General features: G+C 55.0%; 1 protein-coding gene across 1 annotated transcript in view; it reads left to right on the plus strand.

Moving 5' to 3' along the window:
• Nucleotides 1–19,630, plus strand: part of adamts13 (ADAM metallopeptidase with thrombospondin type 1 motif, 13) — a 124,809-nt gene that overhangs the window by 21,829 nt on the left and 83,350 nt on the right. The window contains exons 9-13 of the mRNA XM_072488911.1: nt 1,465–1,599; nt 12,743–12,893; nt 16,109–16,213; nt 18,143–18,294; nt 19,103–19,166. Coding sequence (XP_072345012.1) covers nt 1,465–1,599; nt 12,743–12,893; nt 16,109–16,213; nt 18,143–18,294; nt 19,103–19,166 — 607 coding nt within the window. The remainder of the gene's footprint in view (nt 1–1,464; nt 1,600–12,742; nt 12,894–16,108; nt 16,214–18,142; nt 18,295–19,102; nt 19,167–19,630) is intronic.

The raw sequence follows: 19,630 nt of genomic DNA on the forward strand, positions 1-19,630 counted from the left end.
GGAGGCTCTGGGGGAGTGAGTGAGGGATGGAGGCTCTGGGGGAGTGAGTGAGGGATGGAGTCTCTGGGGGAGTGAGTGAAAGATGGAGGCTCTGGGGGAGTGAGTGAGAGATGGAGGCACTGGGATAGTGAGTGAGGGATGGACTCACTGGGGGAGTGAGTGAGAGATGGAGGCTCTGGGGGAGTGAGTGAGAGATGGAAGCTCTGGGGGAGTGAGTGAGGGATGGAGGCACTGGGATAGTGAGTGAGGGATGGAGGCTCTGGGGGAGTGAGTGAGGGATGGAGGCTCTGGGGGAGTGAGTGAGGGACGGAGGCTCTGGGGGAGTGAGTGAGGGATTGAGGCACTGGGATAGTGAGTGAGGGATGGAGGCTCTGGGGGAGTGAGTGAGGGAAGGAGGCAGTGGGAGAGAGAGTGAGGGATGGAAAATCCATTCCGGGGATGACAGAGAGCAGGAATTGAGAGGATGGGAGATCTATTCATAGACGGGAGCTTCCTCCGCTTGAAGGCTTTGGAGGATAAATTTGAATTTCCAGCAGGGAATGGGTTTAGATATCTGCAGGTACAGGATTTTTTGAGAAGGCAGGTTCCGACCTTCCCGCTCCTGCCACCACGGGGGATACAGGACAGGGTAGATTCCAGAACATGGGTGGGAGAGGGGAAGTTATTAGATATCTACCAAGTACTTATGGAGTTGGAGGAAACTCAGGTGGAGGAGCTAAAGGGCAAGTGGGACGATGAGCTAGGAGGAGAGATAGAGGCGGGTCTGTGTGCGGATGCCCTAAGCAGGGTTAACACATCCTCATCATGTGCCTTAGCCTGATACATTTTAAAGTAGTCCACCGGGCACACATGACGGTGGCCCGGATGAGCAAGGTTTTTGGGGTAGAGGATAGGTGTGCGAGGTGCGCGGGATGCCCAGAAAATCATGTCCACAGGTTTTGGGCATGCCCGAAGCTCAGAGGGTTTTGGCAGGATTTCGCTAAGGCGATGCCCACGGTATTCAAAATATGGGTGGTGCCGAGTCCGGAGGTGGCGATCTTTGGAGTGTGTGAAGAACCCGGAGTCCAGGGAGCGAGAGAGGCTGACGTTTTGGCCTTTGCCTCCCTGGTAGCCCGGAGACGGATACTGTTAATGTGGAGGGACTCGAAGCCCCCGAGTGTAGAGACCTGGGTTAGTGCCATGGCTGGGTTTCTCAGCCTCGAGAAAATAAAGTTTGCTTTAAGAGGGTCAATGTTAGGGTTCTCCCGGAGGGGGCAACCGTTCGTCGACTTTCTCGGAGAAAATTAAAATGTCAGCAGAAGCAGGAATCTGGGGGGAACACATCTGGTTCTTACTCTTGCCTCAGATGCTGTGTCACCAGTTGAGTGTGTCCACCATTTTGCTGATCTCAGTTATTTTATATTTGGGGTTAGGCTTACTGCCATCGTTACCCTGGTAACACAAATTCTTTAACATTTTTGGTAGTTTTGGCATCCGCCACGATGGGTCAGAAAACGACTGCCTTGACAACACACACATCATGGCAGCAGAGGGTGGCTACATTGGCGCGGATCTCACCTGGTCGAGGTGCAGTCGGGAGCAATTTGTGAAGTTCCTCAGGTAACACTCCCTCCAACCAGAACTCAGCTTGGTCTTTACGCCACTATAAGTGGCTTCACTGGTTAGTGAGGCGTGTTCAGGCAGTGTGTGTCTTCAGATCCTCATTGGCTATATCATCCTGTCGAGGAGGGCATTTCGTGTCATTCCCTCCAAACATAATTTACCAGAATGTTTTCTCAGTGTTTCCACCAGACATCCAGATATTCTTCATCTGAATACCCCAGTGAGAGTCAGTGTGTGTGGGACCCGTACCCCAGTGAGAGTCAGTGTGTGTGGGACCCGTACCCCAGTGAGAGTCAGTGTGTGTGGGACCCGTACCCCAGTGAGAGTCAGTGTGTGTGGGACCCGTACCCCAGTGAGAGTCAGTGTGTGTGGGACCCATGTCCCAGTGAGAGTCAGTGTGTGTGGGACCCGTACCCCAGTGAGAGTCAGTGTGTGTGGGACCCGTACCCCAGTGAGAGTCAGTGTGTGTGGAACCATACCCCAGTGAGAGTCAGTGTGTGTGGGACCCGTACCCCAGTGAGAGTCAGTGTGTGTGGGACCCGTACCCCAGTGAGAGTCAGTGTGTGTGGGACCCGTACCCCAGTGAGAGTCAGTGTGTGTGGGACCCGTACCCCAGTGAGAGTCAGTGTGTGTGGGACCCGTACCCCAGTGAGAGTCAGTGTGTGTGGGACCCGTACCCCAGTGAGAGTCAGTGTGTGTGGGACCCGTACCCCAGTGAGAGTCAGTGTGTGAGGGACCCGTACCCCAGTGAGAGTCAGTGTGTGTGGGACCCGTACCCCAGTGAGAGTCAGTGTGTGTGGGACCCGTACCCCAGTGAGAGTCAGTGTGTGTGAGACCCGTACCCCAGTGAGAGTCAGTGTGTGTGGGACCCGTACCCCAGTGAGAGTCAGTGTGTGTGGGACCCGTACCCCAGTGAGAGTCAGTGTGTGTGGGACCCGTACCCCAGTGAGAGTCAGTGTGTGTGGGACCCGAACCCCAGTGAGAGTCAGTGTGTGTGGGACCCGTACCCCAGTGAGAGTCAGTGTGTGTGGGACCCGTACCCCAGTGAGAGTCAGTGTGTGTGGGACCCGTACCCCAGTGAGAGTCAGTGTGTGTGGGACGCGTACCCCAGTGAGAGTCAGTGTGTGTGGGACCCGTACCCCAGTGAGAGTCAGTGTGTGTGGGACCCGTACCCCAGTGAGAGTCAGTGTGTGTGGGACCCGTACCCCAGTGAGAGTCAGTGTGTGTGGGACCCGTACCCCAGTGAGAGTCAGTGTGTGTGGGACCCGTACCCCAGTGAGAGTCAGTGTGTGTGGGAGCCGTACACCAGTGAGAGTCAGTGTGTGTGGGAGCCGTACCCCAGTGAGAGTCAGTGTGTGTGGGACCCGTACCCCAGTGAGAGTCAGTGTGTGTGGAACCATACCCCAATGAGAGTCAGTGTGTGTGGGACCCGTACCCCAATGAGAGTCAGTGTGTGTGGGACCCGTACCCCAGTGAGAGTCAGTGTGTGTGGGACCCGTACCCCAGTGAGAGTCAGTGTGTGTGGGACCCGTACCCCAGTGAGAGTCAGTGTGTGTGGGACCCGTACCCCAGTGAGAGTCAGTGTGTGTGGGACCCGTACCCCAGTGAGAGTCAGTGTGTGTGGGACCCGTACCCCAGTGAGAGTCAGTGTGTGTGGGACCCGTACCCCAGTGAGAGTCAGTGTGTGTGGGACCCGTACCCCAGTGAGAGTCAGTGTGTGTGGGACCCGTACCCCAGTGAGAGTCAGTGTGTGTGGGACCCGTACCCCAGTGAGAGTCAGTGTGTGTGGGACCCGTACCCCAGTGAGAGTCAGTGTGTGTGGGACCCGTACCCCAGTCAGAGTCAGTGTGTGTGGGACCCGTACCCCAGTGAGAGTCAGTGTGTGTGGGACCCGTACCCCAGTGATAGTCAGTGTGTGTGGGACCCGTACCCCAGTGAGAGTCAGTGTGTGTGGGACCCGTACCCCAGTGAGAGTCAGTGTGTGTGGGAACCGTACCCCAGTGAGAGTCAGTGTGTGTGGGACCCGTACCCCAGTGAGAGTCAGTGTGTGTGGGACCAGTACCCCAGTGAGAGTCAGTGTGTGTGGGACCCGTACCCCAGTGAGAGTCAGTGTGTGTGGGACCCGTACCCCAGTGAGAGTCAGTGTGTGTGGGACCCGTACCCCAGTGAGAGTCAGTGTGTGTGGGACCCGTACCCCAGTGAGAGTCAGTGTGTGTGGGACCCGTACCCCAGTGAGAGTCAGTGTGTGTGGGACCCGTACCCCAGTGAGAGTCAGTGTGTGTGGGACCCGTACCCCAGTGAGAGTCAGTGTGTGTGGGACCCGTACCCCAGTGAGAGTCAGTGTGTGTGGGACGCGTACCCCAGTGAGAGTCAGTGTGTGTGGGACCCGTAGCCCAGTGAGAGTCAGTGTGTGTGGACCCGTACCCCAGTGAGAGTCAGTGTGTGTGGGACCCGTACCCCAGTGAGAGTCAGTGTGTGTGGGACCCATACCCCAGTAAGAGTCAGTGTGTGTGGGACCCGTACCCCAGTGAGAGTCAGTGTGTGTGGGGCCCGTACCCCAGTGAGAGTCAGTGTGTGTGGGACCCATACGCCAGTGAGAGTCAGTGTGTGTGGGACCCGTACCCCAGTGAGAGTCAGTGTGTGTGGGACCCGTACCCCAGTGAGAGTCAGTGTGTGTGGAACCCGTACCCCAGTGAGAGTCAGTGTGTGTGGGACCCGTTCCCCAGTGAGAGTCAGTGTGTGTGGGACCTGTACCCCAGTGAGAGTCAGTGTGTGTGGGACCCGTACCCCAGTTCGAGTCAGTGTGTGTGGGACCCGTACCCCAGTGAGAGTCAGTGTGTGTGGGACCCGTACCCCAGTGAGAGTCAATGTGTGTGGGACCCGTACCCCAGTGAGAGTCAGTGTGTGTGGGACCCGTACCCCAGTGAGAGTCAGTGTGTGTGGGACCCGTACCCCAGTGAGAGTCAGTGTGTGTGGGACCCGTACCCCAGTGAGAGTCAGTGTGTGTGGGACCCGTACCCCAGTGAGAGTCAGTGTGTGTGGGAGCCGTACACCAGTGAGAGTCAGTGTGTGTGGGAGCCGTACCCCAGTGAGAGTCAGTGTGTGTGGGACCCGTACCCCAGTGAGAGTCAGTGTGTGTGGAACCATACCCCAATGAGAGTCAGTGTGTGTGGAACCCGTACCCCAGTGAGAGTCAGTGTGTGTGGGACCCGTACCCCAGTGAGAGTCAGTGTGTGTGGGACCCGTACCCCAGTGAGAGTCAGTGTGTGTGGGACCCGTACCCCAGTGAGAGTCAGTGTGCGTGGGACCCGTACCCCAGTGAGAGTCAGTGTGTGTGGGACCCGTACCCCAGTGAGAGTCAGTGTGTGTGGGACCCGTACCCCAGTGAGAGTCAGTGTGTGTGGGACCCGTACCCCAGTAAGAGTCAGTATGTGTGGGACCCGTACCACAGTGAGAGTCAGTGTGTGTGGGACCCGTACCCCAGTGAGAGTCAGTGTGTGTGGGACCCGTACCCCAGTGAGAGTCAGTGTGTGTGGGACCCGTACCCCAGTGAGAGTCAGTGTGTGTGGGACCCGGACCCCAGTGAGAGTCAGTGTGTGTGGGACCCGTACCCCAGTGAGAGTCAGTGTGTGTGGGACCCGTACCCCAGTGAGAGTCAGTGTGTGTGGGACCCGTACCCCAGTGAGAGTCAGTGTGTGTGGGACACGTACCCCAGTGAGAGTCAGTGTGTGTGGGACCCGTACCCCAGTGAGAGTCAGTGTGTGTGGGACCCGTACCCCAGTGAGAGTCAGTGTGTGTGGGACCAGTACCCTAGTGAGAGTCAGTGTGTGTGGGACCCGTACCCCAGTGAGAGTCAGTGTGTGTGGGACCCGTACCCCAGTGAGAGTCAGTGTGTGTGGGACCCGTACCCCAGTGAGAGTCAGTGTGTGTGGGACCCGTACCCCAGTGAGAGTCAGTGTGTGTGGGACCCGTACCCCAGTGAAAGTCAGTGTGTGTGGGACCCGTACCCCAGTGAGAGTCAGTGTGTGTGGGACCCGTACCCCAGTGAGAGTCAGTGTGTGTGGGACGCGTACCCCAGTGAGAGTCAGTATGTGTGGGACCCGTAGCCCAGTGAGAGTCAGTGTGTGTGGGACCCGTACCCCAGTGAGAGTCAGTGTGTGTGGGACCCGTACCCCAGTGAGAGTCAGTGTGTGTGGGACACGTACCCCAGTGAGAGTCAGTGTGTGTGGGACCCGTACCCCAGTGAGAGTCAGTGTGTGTGGGACCCGTACCCCAGTGAGAGTCAGTGTGTGTGGGACCAGTACCCTAGTGAGAGTCAGTGTGTGTGGGACCCGTACCCCAGTGAGAGTCAGTGTGTGTGGGACCCGTACCCCAGTGAGAGTCAGTGTGTGTGGGACCCGTACCCCAGTGAGAGTCAGTGTGTGTGGGACCCGTACCCCAGTGAGAGTCAGTGTGTGTGGGACCCGTACCCCAGTGAAAGTCAGTGTGTGTGGGACCCGTACCCCAGTGAGAGTCAGTGTGTGTGGGAGCCGTACACCAGTGAGAGTCAGTGTGTGTGGGAGCCGTACCCCAGTGAGAGTCAGTGTGTGTGGGACCCGTACCCCAGTGAGAGTCAGTGTGTGTGGAACCATACCCCAATGAGAGTCAGTGTGTGTGGAACCCGTACCCCAGTGAGAGTCAGTGTGTGTGGGACCCGTACCCCAGTGAGAGTCAGTGTGTGTGGGACCCGTACCCCAGTGAGAGTCAGTGTGTGTGGGACCCGTACCCCAGTGAGAGTCAGTGTGTGTGGGACCCGTACCCCAGTGAGAGTCAGTGTGTGTGGGACGCGTACCCCAGTGAGAGTCAGTGTGTGTGGGACCCGTAGCCCAGTGAGAGTCAGTGTGTGTGGACCCGTACCCCAGTGAGAGTCAGTGTGTGTGGGACCCGTACCCCAGTGAGAGTCAGTGTGTGTGGGACCCATACCCCAGTAAGAGTCAGTGTGTGTGGGACCCGTACCCCAGTGAGAGTCAGTGTGTGTGGGGCCCGTACCCCAGTGAGAGTCAGTGTGTGTGGGACCCATACGCCAGTGAGAGTCAGTGTGTGTGGGACCCGTACCCCAGTGAGAGTCAGTGTGTGTGGGACCCGTACCCCAGTGAGAGTCAGTGTGTGTGGAACCCGTACCCCAGTGAGAGTCAGTGTGTGTGGGACCCGTTCCCCAGTGAGAGTCAGTGTGTGTGGGACCTGTACCCCAGTGAGAGTCAGTGTGTGTGGGACCCGTACCCCAGTTAGAGTCAGTGTGTGTGGGACCCGTACCCCAGTGAGAGTCAGTGTGTGTGGGACCCGTACCCCAGTGAGAGTCAATGTGTGTGGGACCCGTACCCCAGTGAGAGTCAGTGTGTGTGGGACCCGTACCCCAGTGAGAGTCAGTGTGTGTGGGACCCGTACCCCAGTGAGAGTCAGTGTGTGTGGGACCCGTACCCCAGTGAGAGTCAGTGTGTGTGGGACCCGTACCCCAGTGAGAGTCAGTGTGTGTGGGAGCCGTACACCAGTGAGAGTCAGTGTGTGTGGGAGCCGTACCCCAGTGAGAGTCAGTGTGTGTGGGACCCGTACCCCAGTGAGAGTCAGTGTGTGTGGAACCATACCCCAATGAGAGTCAGTGTGTGTGGAACCCGTACCCCAGTGAGAGTCAGTGTGTGTGGGACCCGTACCCCAGTGAGAGTCAGTGTGTGTGGGACCCGTACCCCAGTGAGAGTCAGTGTGTGTGGGACCCGTACCCCAGTGAGAGTCAGTGTGCGTGGGACCCGTACCCCAGTGAGAGTCAGTGTGTGTGGGACCCGTACCCCAGTGAGAGTCAGTGTGTGTGGGACCCGTACCCCAGTGAGAGTCAGTGTGTGTGGGACCCGTACCCCAGTAAGAGTCAGTATGTGTGGGACCCGTACCACAGTGAGAGTCAGTGTGTGTGGGACCCGTACCCCAGTGAGAGTCAGTGTGTGTGGGACCCGTACCCCAGTGAGAGTCAGTGTGTGTGGGACCCGTACCCCAGTGAGAGTCAGTGTGTGTGGGACCCGTACCCCAGTGAGAGTCAGTGTGTGTGGGACCCGTACCCCAGTGAGAGTCAGTGTGTGTGGGACCCGTACCCCAGTGAGAGTCAGTGTGTGTGGGACCCGTACCCCAGTGAGAGTCAGTGTGTGTGGGACACGTACCCCAGTGAGAGTCAGTGTGTGTGGGACCCGTACCCCAGTGAGAGTCAGTGTGTGTGGGACCCGTACCCCAGTGAGAGTCAGTGTGTGTGGGACCAGTACCCTAGTGAGAGTCAGTGTGTGTGGGACCCGTACCCCAGTGAGAGTCAGTGTGTGTGGGACCCGTACCCCAGTGAGAGTCAGTGTGTGTGGGACCCGTACCCCAGTGAGAGTCAGTGTGTGTGGGACCCGTACCCCAGTGAGAGTCAGTGTGTGTGGGACCCGTACCCCAGTGAAAGTCAGTGTGTGTGGGACCCGTACCCCAGTGAGAGTCAGTGTGTGTGGGACCCGTACCCCAGTGAGAGTCAGTGTGTGTGGGACGCGTACCCCAGTGAGAGTCAGTATGTGTGGGACCCGTAGCCCAGTGAGAGTCAGTGTGTGTGGGACCCGTACCCCAGTGAGAGTCAGTGTGTGTGGGACCCGTACCCCAGTGAGAGTCAGTGTGTGTGGGACACGTACCCCAGTGAGAGTCAGTGTGTGTGGGACCCGTACCCCAGTGAGAGTCAGTGTGTGTGGGACCCGTACCCCAGTGAGAGTCAGTGTGTGTGGGACCAGTACCCTAGTGAGAGTCAGTGTGTGTGGGACCCGTACCCCAGTGAGAGTCAGTGTGTGTGGGACCCGTACCCCAGTGAGAGTCAGTGTGTGTGGGACCCGTACCCCAGTGAGAGTCAGTGTGTGTGGGACCCGTACCCCAGTGAGAGTCAGTGTGTGTGGGACCCGTACCCCAGTGAAAGTCAGTGTGTGTGGGACCCGTACCCCAGTGAGAGTCAGTGTGTGTGGGAGCCGTACACCAGTGAGAGTCAGTGTGTGTGGGAGCCGTACCCCAGTGAGAGTCAGTGTGTGTGGGACCCGTACCCCAGTGAGAGTCAGTGTGTGTGGAACCATACCCCAATGAGAGTCAGTGTGTGTGGAACCCGTACCCCAGTGAGAGTCAGTGTGTGTGGGACCCGTACCCCAGTGAGAGTCAGTGTGTGTGGGACCCGTACCCCAGTGAGAGTCAGTGTGTGTGGGACCCGTACCCCAGTGAGAGTCAGTGTGCGTGGGACCCGTACCCCAGTGAGAGTCAGTGTGTGTGGGACCCGTACCCCAGTGAGAGTCAGTGTGTGTGGGACCCGTACCCCAGTGAGAGTCAGTGTGTGTGGGACCCGTACCCCAGTAAGAGTCAGTATGTGTGGGACCCGTACCACAGTGAGAGTCAGTGTGTGTGGGACCCGTACCCCAGTGAGAGTCAGTGTGTGTGGGACCCGTACCCCAGTGAGAGTCAGTGTGTGTGGGACCCGTACCCCAGTGAGAGTCAGTGTGTGTGGGACCCGTACCCCAGTGAGAGTCAGTGTGTGTGGGACCCGTACCCCAGTGAGAGTCAGTGTGTGTGGGACCCGTACCCCAGTGAGAGTCAGTGTGTGTGGGACCCGTACCCCAGTGAGAGTCAGTGTGTGTGGGACACGTACCCCAGTGAGAGTCAGTGTGTGTGGGACCCGTACCCCAGTGAGAGTCAGTGTGTGTGGGACCCGTACCCCAGTGAGAGTCAGTGTGTGTGGGACCAGTACCCTAGTGAGAGTCAGTGTGTGTGGGACCCGTACCCCAGTGAGAGTCAGTGTGTGTGGGACCCGTACCCCAGTGAGAGTCAGTGTGTGTGGGACCCGTACCCCAGTGAGAGTCAGTGTGTGTGGGACCCGTACCCCAGTGAGAGTCAGTGTGTGTGGGACCCGTACCCCAGTGAAAGTCAGTGTGTGTGGGACCCGTACCCCAGTGAGAGTCAGTGTGTGTGGGACCCGTACCCCAGTGAGAGTCAGTGTGTGTGGGACGCGTACCCCAGTGAGAGTCAGTATGTGTGGGACCCGTAGCCCAGTGAGAGTCAGTGTGTGTGGGACCCGTACCCCAGTGAGAGTCAGTGTGTGTGGGACCCGTACCCCAGTGAGAGTCAGTGTGTGTGGGACCCGTACCGCAGTAAGAGTCAGTGTGTGTGGGACCCGTACCCCAGTGAGAGTCAGTGTGTGTGGGACCCGTACCCCAGTGAGAGTCAGTGTGTGTGGGACCCGTACCCCAGTGAGAGTCAGTGTGTGTGGGACCCGTACCCCAGTGAGAGTCAGTGTGTGTGGGACCCGTACCCCAGTGAGAGTCAATGTGTGTGGGACCCGTACCCCAGTGAGAGTCAGTGTGTGTGGGACCCGTACCCCAGTGAGAGTCAGTGTGTGTGGGACCCGTACCCCAGTGAGAGTCAGTGTGTGTGGGACCCGTACCCCAGTGAGAGTCAGTGTGTGTGGGACCCGTACCCCAGTGAGAGTCAGTGTGTGTGGGACCCGTACCCCAGTGAGAGTCAGTGTGTGTGGGACCCGTACCCCAGTGAGAGTCAGTGTGTGTGGGACCCGTACCCCAGTGAGAGTCAGTGTGTGTGGGACCCGTACCCCAGTGAGAGTTAGTGTGTGTGGGACCCGTACCCCAGTGAGAGTCAGTGTGTGTGGGACCCGTACCCCAGTGAGAGTCGGTGTGTGTGGGACCCGAACCCCAGTGAGAGTCAGTGTGTGTGGGACCCGTGCCCCAGTGAGAGTCAGTGTGTGTGGGACCCGTACCCCAGTGAAAGTCAGTGTGTGTGGGAGCCGTACACCAGTGAGAGTCAGTGTGTGTGGGAGCCGTACCCCAGTTAGAGTCAGTGTGTGTGGGACCCATACCCCAGTGAGAGTCAGTGTGTGTGGGACCCGTACCCCAGTGAGAGTCAGTGTGTGTGGGACCCGTACCCCAGTGACAGTCATTGTGTGTGGGACCTTTACCCCAGTGAGAGTCAGTGTGTGTGGGACCCGTACCCCAGTGAAAGTCAGTGTGTGTGGGACCCGTACCCCTATGACAGTCAGTGTGTGTGGGACCCGTACCCCAGTGAGAGTCAGTGTGTGTGGGACCCGTACCCCAGTGAGAGTCAGTGTGTGTGGGAGCCGTACACCAGTGAGAGTCAGTGTGTGTGGGAGCCGTACCCCAGTTAGAGTCAGTGTGTGTGGGACCCATACCCCAGTGAGAGTCAGTGTGTGTGGGACCCGTACCCCAGTGAGAGTCAGTGTGTGTGGGACCCGTACCCCAGTGACAGTCATTGTGTGTGGGACCTTTACCCCAGTGAGAGTCAGTGTGTGGGACCCGTACCCCAGTGAGAGTCAGTGTGTGTGGGACCCGTACCCCAGTGAGAGTTAGTGTGTGTGGGACCCGTACCCCAGTGAGAGTCAGTGTGTGTGGGACCCGTACCCCAGTGAGAGTCAGTGTGTGTGGGACCCGTACCCCAGTGACAGTCATTGTGTGTGGGACCTTTACCCCAGTGAGAGTCAGTGTGTGGGACCCATACCGCAGTGAGAGTCAGTGTGTGTGGGACCCGTACCCCAGTGAGAGTCAGTGTGTGTGGAACCCGTACCCCAGTGAGAGTCAGTGTGTGTGGGACCCGTACCCCAGTGAGAGTCTGTGTGTGTGGGTCCCGTACCCCAGTGAGAATCAGTGTGTGTGGGACCCGTACCCCAGTGAGAGTCAGTGCGTGTGTGAGCCGTACCCCAATAAGAGTCAGTGTGTGTGGGACCCGTACCCCAGTGAGAGTCAGTGTGTGTGGGACCCGTACCCCAGTGAGAGTCAGTGTGGGGTACGGGTCCCACACACACTGACTCTCACTGGGGTACGGGTCCCACATCCACACTGACTCTCACTGGGGTACGGGTCCCACACACACTGACTCTGACTGGGGTACGGGTCCCACGCACACTGACTCTCACTGGGGTACGGGTCCCACACACACTGACTCTCACTGGGGTACGGGTCCCACACACACTGAGTCTCACTGGGGTACGGCTCCCACACAAACTGACTCTCACTGGGGTACGGGTCCCACACACACTGACTCTCACTGGGGTACGGGTCCCACACACACTGACTCTCACTGGGGTACGGGTCCCACACACTGTCTCTCACTGGGGTATGGGTTCCACACACACTGACTCTCACTGGGGTACGGGTCCCACATACACTGACTCTCACTGGAGTACGGTTCCCACACACACTGACTCTCACTGGGGTACGGGTCCCACACACACTGACTCTCACTGGGGTGCGGATCCCACACACACTGACTCTCACTGGGTTACGTGTTCCACACAAACTGACTCTCTCTGGGGTACGGGTCCCACACACACTGACTCTCACAGGGATACGGGTCCCACACACACTGATTCTCACTGGGGTACGGGTCCCACTCACACTGACTCTCACTGGGGTACGGGTCCCACACACACTGATTCTCACTGGGGTACAGATCCCACACACACTGACTCTCACTGGGGTACGGGTCCCACACACACTGACTCTCACTGGGGTACGGGTCCCACACACACTGACTCTCACTGGGGTACGGGTCCCACACCCACTGACTCTCACTGGGGTACGGGTCCCACACACACTGACTCTCACTGGGGTACGGGTCCCACACACACTGACTCTCACTGGGGTACGGGTCCCACACACACTATACTCACTGGGGTACGGGTCCCACACACACTGACTTTCACTGGGGTACGGGTCCCACACACTGACTCTCACTAGGGTACGGGTTCCACACACACACTGACTCTCACTGGGGTGCGGGTCCCACACACACTGACTCTCACTGGGGTACAGGTTCCACACACACTGACTCTCACATATATACTCTTCTCCCTCCCTAGAGTCCTTATCAATATTTACCCTTCAACCAACATCCCTCCAAAATAGTTTCTCCGTGGGTAATCACACCCCTGTTTGTGTGATCTTGCTGTGTGTAAATTGACCATTGCATTTCCTGTGTTGGAACTGGGGCTACCCTTTATCGGTCCTTCATTGCAAATCAATTATTATTGTGACATTACAATAGCTGTGTTGATGTCTGGTTATTATTAATCGTTTTCTCCTGTTTATTCTGGCAGCACAAGCTGGGCGATGTGTTTGAATGACCTGCCAGCGACAGAGTCTGGTATCTCCGGGGAGAAACCAGGCCTCTTCTACGGGGCGGACGATCAGTGCAAGAGAGCTTTCGGAGTCAAGGCCACCGTCTGTAGTTTCAGCAGACCCGACATCGTAGGTGGAGCCTGGAGCTGATCACTGCCTCACTCTCTGCTTTAGCCCAAAGCTGAAATCCTGGGTTATAGAGTCTGATAGCCGCAGGAGGAGGCCATTCGACCCATTGTTCTTCTGCTGGCTCTTTGAAAGAGCTATTCAATTAGGCCCACTCCCTCCGATTTCCTCATTGCCCTACAAATCTCTACCATCTTTTCAGGCAGCGCATTCCAGATCACCGCAACCGATTGTGTAAAATACCTGCTCTCGCGTAGACAACAGGCAGCAGAAGCAGACGGGAGATGAGAGGAATTTCTCCTACTTCTCCAACCCCACTCGTTTTGTCAATCCCAACCCCATCCCTGACGCCACGCATAACAGAGTCTCACTCCCACCCCGTACTCTGTCTCGGAACCAGATCTGACCTGTCTGGATTGGCACTTGGTAAATGCTGCTAACCATGCCTTTTTAAAAATATGTTTATTTAAAATTTTCATGTTCATCAAAGTAACCCACAATCGAAAAGGAAAACATGAACAGGCAAAAACGTACACAATCTAATTATCATAATATATTTTTTATTGGTTTATGGGACATGCGCATTTGTAAGAGTCAAAAACATTGCTGTGGGTCTGGAGTCACATGCAGGCCAGACCAGGTAAGGACGGCAGATTTCCTTCCCTAAAGGTCACTAGTGAACCAGACGGGTTTTGCAACAATCGACAATGGTTTTCCTGGTCATCATTTTAATTCCAGATTTTTATTGAATTCAAATTTCACCATCTGCAGTGCTGGGATTTGAACCGGGGTCCCCGGAGCGTTACTCTGGGCCTCTGGTTTACCAGTCCAGTGACAATACCATGCTGCCACTGCCTCTCCTTAAAATTAACTTGAACACAAAAACTAACCTAAACCCTCTAAAAGCTGACGGGGACTAACTCCTTCAAAAAGGAAATGAGTGGTTTCCACCTTCGGCAGAACCACTCCACTGACCTCCTGATGGTCAACTTGACCGTCTCCAAATGCAGAAATGACAGGTCACCCAGCCAAACTGAGGCACCCAAGCCGAATTCACCTCCAGGCTATCAACGAGGACACCCGTCTTCACCCAGGCTGAGCCACCGGTGAATCCGGCACCCCAAATATGGCCACCAGTAAATATGGGTCCAGGTCCACACAGAGTATCTCCAACATGGTGTTGAAGAAAGAGGCCCAGAAGCCTATGAACTTGGGACAGGACCAGAACATATATGGATGGTTTGCCAGCCCATCAGAATAACACTCACACTTATCCTCAAGCCCAGGGAAAAAAAACACTCATCCTTGCTCTGGCCAAGTGCAAAACCTTGAAGTGAATCAGACTCATCCAAGCCCATGAAGACATGGAGGGCCTCACTCCACACCTCCACAGAAAGAATGGGACCCAATTCACTCTCTCATTTCATTCTCACACTACTCAACGGAGCAGAATCCAATGGAAGGATATGCCCACATATGTCCGAAATAGACCCCCATTGAGGCCTAGCCAGTGACAGAATCTTCTTCATCAGAGAAGAAGGTAGCACCAAAAAAAAGGAGGAAAAAGCTTTGCACGAAAAATCGCGAATTTGAAAATACCTGCAAAAAACTGGAACTGGGCAGTTGGAATTTTTCAGCAAACTCTTTAAAACTAGCAAACTTCCCCCACATGAACAGGTCCCCAAACGTCCCCAGACCCTTCCCCTCCCAAAACTTAAATGTCGAGTCCAAACCAGCTGGTGGGAAAAGGTGATTGTTGCAAATGGGAGCCAGTGAGGACAGGGAAAGGAGCTTGAAACGCTGCCGACATTGCTTCCAAATTCTCAGGGCGGAGACTACCACTGGATTCGCTAAAAATCTAACAGGGGAAAAAGGCAACGGTGCAGTAACTACTGCAGGAAGACTAGAGGTAGTACAGGAGCTCGCTTCCCCTTGTCCCCCATATGGATCTGGGAGCACTAAACCACAACAATATTTTCTGAACATTGGCTGCCCAATAGTAAAACAACAAATTGGGGCGGGCCGACTGCCTGTCTCTTTGGGGCACGATGGATTCTGGGAGTCTTACCTGCCCCAATAAAGGAAGGTATCAATTTGTCGACCTTACCGGAAAAAGATTTGGGGAGGAAAATGGGGCGACACTGAAAGAAGAGAAGAACATTTCGAGAGCACATCCCCTCCGAAGCCCCATTATTCAAATATCCTGTCTCTTGGACTTAGTTTCCAGGTCATTTTTCTTGGCCCCCAACGATTTTCTCACTTTGACCACCAAAGACAGCTCCGATTCCAACGAGACAATCCGATCGCTGTGCCCTGACTTGGCAACTTCTATATCTTTGACCATGGCTCCTTGGGCATCCAGGGTCTGATTGGTTTTCCCCAATGGGGCCCAATTGATTTCTTGAGGTCCTCAATACATTGAGGCTTTTAGAATTCCTTTGCCATGGTACTCGAACGCACCTCGGCCATGAGCGGAGTGGGCGGAGCACCAGAGACTGACTCCGCCATTTTACCTGCCCATGAGCTTTGAGTCGCCTCAGACGTCATTGATGAGCTTCTGCTCTCAACCGTTTTCTCGGCGTTTTGGGGCATTTCAGTGGTACAAGATCTTTATTACAATAATTCTGTGGGTTTTCGAGACTAAACATTCCGTGGTACGAAAAAAAGGGACAAAAAAACAACGTACTCCAGCAGGAGCCACCTCCTGCGTGCCGTCCCTCCACATTACACCACCAGAGGTCTTGCTGACCAGCCGGCTTAGAGCTTGGTATCAGTCCCACACCTTGGTGAAGTGACAAATCCACCCCGATTTGTAATGTCTCACTCTGGGCAGCACGATAGCACAGTGGATAGCACTGTGGCTTCACAGCGCCAGGGTCCCAGGTTCGATTCCCCGCTGGGTCACTGTCTGTGCGGAGTCTGAACGTTCTCCCCGTGTCTGCGTGGGTTTCCTCCGGATGTTCCGGTTTCCTCCCACAGTCCAAAGACGTGCAGGGTAGGTGGATTGGCCGTAATAAATTGCCCTTAGTGACCAAAAAGGTTAGGAGGGGTTATTGGGTTCTGGGGATAGGGTGGAAGTGAGGGCTTAAGTGGGTCAGTGCAGACCCGATGGGCCGAATGGCCTCCTGCTGCACTGTATGTTCTATGACTCTATACTTTGCAATCAGTGTGACGTCCTGCGCCGTCACTAAGAACTGACAGCTTTTGTTTCTGTGCAGGATGTGTGCAACGTCCTATCATGTCACACAGATCCAGCTGACCTCAGCACCTGCACCCGTTGGATGGTTCCCCTGCTCGATGGCACAGAATGCGGCCCGAACAAGGTACCAGTAACGGAGTAATGCTTGTAAAATTTAGGATGTTAACAGTCAATGAAGGTTGTCCGTGGATAATTTTCGCATCTCTGACACAGACCGTCTGGGTTAGAGGCCATTCCAGACACTGCAGCCCATAATCCAGAATGGATCCTGAGGGAGTGCCGCACTGTCAAAGGGTCAGTACTGAGGGAGTGCTGCACTGTCAGAGGGTCAGTACTGAGGGAGTGCCGCACTGTCAAAGGGTCAGTACTGAGGGAGTGCCGCACTGTCAAAGGGTCAGTACTGAGGGAGTGCTGCACTGTCAAAGGGTCAGTACTGAGGGAGTGCTGCACTGTCAGAGGGTCAGTACTGAGGGAGTGCCGCACTGTCAAAGGGTCAGTACTGAGGGAGTGCTGCACTGTCAGAGGGTCAGTACTGAGGGAGTGCCGCACTGTCAGAGGGTCAGTACTGAGGGAGTGCCGCACTGTCAGAGGGTCAGTACTGAGGCAGTGCTGCACTGTCAGAGGGTCAGTACTGAGGGAGTGCCGCACTGTCAAAGGGTCAGTACTGAGGGAGTGCCGCACTGTCAAAGGGTCAGTACTGAGGGAGTGCTGCACTGTCAAAGGGTCAGTACTGAGGGAGTGCTGCACTGTCAGAGGGTCAGTACTGAGGGAGTGCCGCACTGTCAAAGGGTCAGTACTGAGGGAGTGCTGCACTGTCAGAGGGTCAGTACTGAGGGAGTGCCGCACTGTCAGAGGGTCAGTACTGAGGGAGTGCCGCACTGTCAGAGGGTCAGTACTGAGGGGGTGCTGCACTGTCAGAGGGCCAGTACTGAGGGAGTGCCGCACTGTCAGAGGGTCAGTACTGAGGGAGTGCCGCACTGTCAGAGGGTCAGTACAGAGGGAGTGCTGCACTGTCAGAGGGTCAGTACTGAGGGAGTGCTGCAATGTCAGAGGGTCAGTACTGAGGGAGTGCTGCACTGTCAGAGGGTCAGTTCTGAGGGAGTGCCGCACTGTCAGAGGTTCAGTTCTGAGGGAGTGCTGCACTGTCAGAGGGTCAGTACTGAGGGAGCAACGCACTGTCAGAGGGTCAGTACTGAGGGAGTGCTGCACTGTCAGAGGGTCAGTACTGAGGGAGTGCTGCACTGTCAGAGGGTCAGTACTGAGGGAGTGCTGCACTGTCAGAGGGTCAGTACTGAGGTTGTGCCGCACTGTCAGAGGGTCAGTACTGAGGGAGTGCTGCACTGTCAGAAGGTCAGTACTGAGGGAGTGCTGCACTGTCAGAGGGTCAGTACTGAGGGAGCGCTGCACTGTCAGAGGGTCAGTACTGAGGGAGTGCTGCACTGTCAGAGGGTCAGTACTGAGGGAGCAACGCACTGTCAGAGGGTCAGTACTGAGGGAGTGCTGCACTGACAGAGGGTCAGTACTGAGGGAGCGCTGCACTGTCAGAGGGTCAGTACTGAGGGAGTGCCGCACTGTCAGAGGGTCAGTACTGAGGTTGTGCCGCACTGTCAGAGGGTCAGTACTGAGGGAGTGCCGCACTGTCAGAGGGTCAGTACTGAGGGAGTGCCGCACTGTCAGAGGGTCAGTACTGAGGGAGCGCTGCCTTTTCCCTCCCACCTTCTCAGGTGGATTTAAAAGATCCAGTGGCATTATTTTGAAGGGAAGGTGAATTTGCTCTGTGTCATCATCATTATTTACCCCTCACTCAATGTCACTAAATTAATTGATGATCAGGATACAGCTGTTTGTGGGACGTTGCTGTGTGCAATTTGGCTTTTGGGTTTCCCGTGTAGCCACAGTTTCTGCGTGCTGATAGCACTTTATTGGCTGTGAATCACTTTGGGATGCCCTGAGGGTCAGAACGGCACTATAGAAATGCAATTCTCTCCGTTCCTTTGCTTACTAATTGACTGAGTGGGAAATGATTTCAGCCAATGTTGTTTTTCCCCATCAGTGGTGTTTAAGAAGGAGTTGCATGTCTCTCGGGGACCTGGGTGTGATTGGCGTCGTTCATGGGGCCTGGTCTAGATGGAGTGCGCTCAGCGGCTGCTCACGGAGTTGTGGGGGAGGTGTTACTGTACGTCAGCGACACTGCAATAATCCCAGGTAGGGGCGGCCACAGGAAGCAAATAATATCGGAATAGGAGCAGTCCAGTCTCTCGAGACATGTCTGTGGCGTTCCTTTTATTGCTAAATCCAGGATGGTTGGCGTAGTGATCACAAAGACCACAAAATAGCTTTTAAATTGAACAAAGCTATACATTTATTAACACTACTTAATTGGATTTGACACTTACTCCTGTATAATACACAGTTGATAATTAACATATAATCTACACTCATCTACTACTAATCTCTACACTATTACATTAACTGTGATCTACTCTCACTCACACTATCTTTCCTTCAGTCTGTACTCTAGCTATCTCCTTCACATCCCTCCCCCCAAGGCTTCGCATCAATGTCTTATATACTTGTACACCTAGCTCCCTCTAGTGGTAGATTTAGATATTTCATTAACCCTTGCAGTTCTCACATTTATGATAATGTCACAATGTCCACTTTATCATTTGACCCTGACTGATCTGGACCTTAACTCCATTTACTTTGTTCCATATTCCTTAGTTCTGAACAAAATTTTTTCAGCCTCAATGTTGAAATGTTTAAATGATTACCGGCTGAGCAATTCCCTTCCTTAACCCCTTCACCTCACTCTCATCCTTTAACACAATGCTTTAAAACCTACCTAATCAAATATTCCTCTATCAGTCAAATGTCAAATTTTGATTTTCCTTTTGCTCCTAAAAAGCAATCTGGCATGTTTTACTCCAGTAACGGTGCTATATGAATGCAAGTTGTTGATGTAAAGGAGACTGGTCTCTGTGTGATTCATGAAGTGCTTCAATTTTTCCAGACCTGCTTTCGGTGGGCGTAAGTGTGAGGGAGCAGATCTGGAGGCAGAGATGTGCAACACACAGGTAAGAGCTGCCGTGACAGTCATCACTAAACACAGTCTCGAGCCAATTCAGCATCCGGAGTGTGTGTTGAGGCATTAATCAAGCACAGGTTGTTGGGAACACTACATTAAAGGGGCATTTAGTCAGACATTGGACAAGGTTATTGGGAAGGAGAGAGGGACAGGAGGGTGAATGTAACTTGTGAGGAATAGTTTAGAAAGTTGTGAATGGTTTAATATTCTTGAACGGAAAGTTCAAAGGGATTTAATTGAAATCCGAAAGGAATGAACAAAGCAGATTGAGCAATGCTTGTCTCCATGATGAGGTTCTAATAGGGGGTAAAATGAGAAGTCAGGGGAGTTATTTTCTCCCACAATGGAAATCAAGTTGAGGAATAAGTCCCGAGGAATGGATTGATGTGGAGGCTGAAAATGGGGCCAAACAGCAATTCCATCTGTCTCTGGAGAAGCGGGATTGTGAGCAGA

This window comes from Scyliorhinus torazame, chromosome 22 (genome assembly GCF_047496885.1).
Source record: "Scyliorhinus torazame isolate Kashiwa2021f chromosome 22, sScyTor2.1, whole genome shotgun sequence".
Lineage (NCBI taxonomy): Eukaryota > Metazoa > Chordata > Chondrichthyes > Carcharhiniformes > Scyliorhinidae > Scyliorhinus > Scyliorhinus torazame.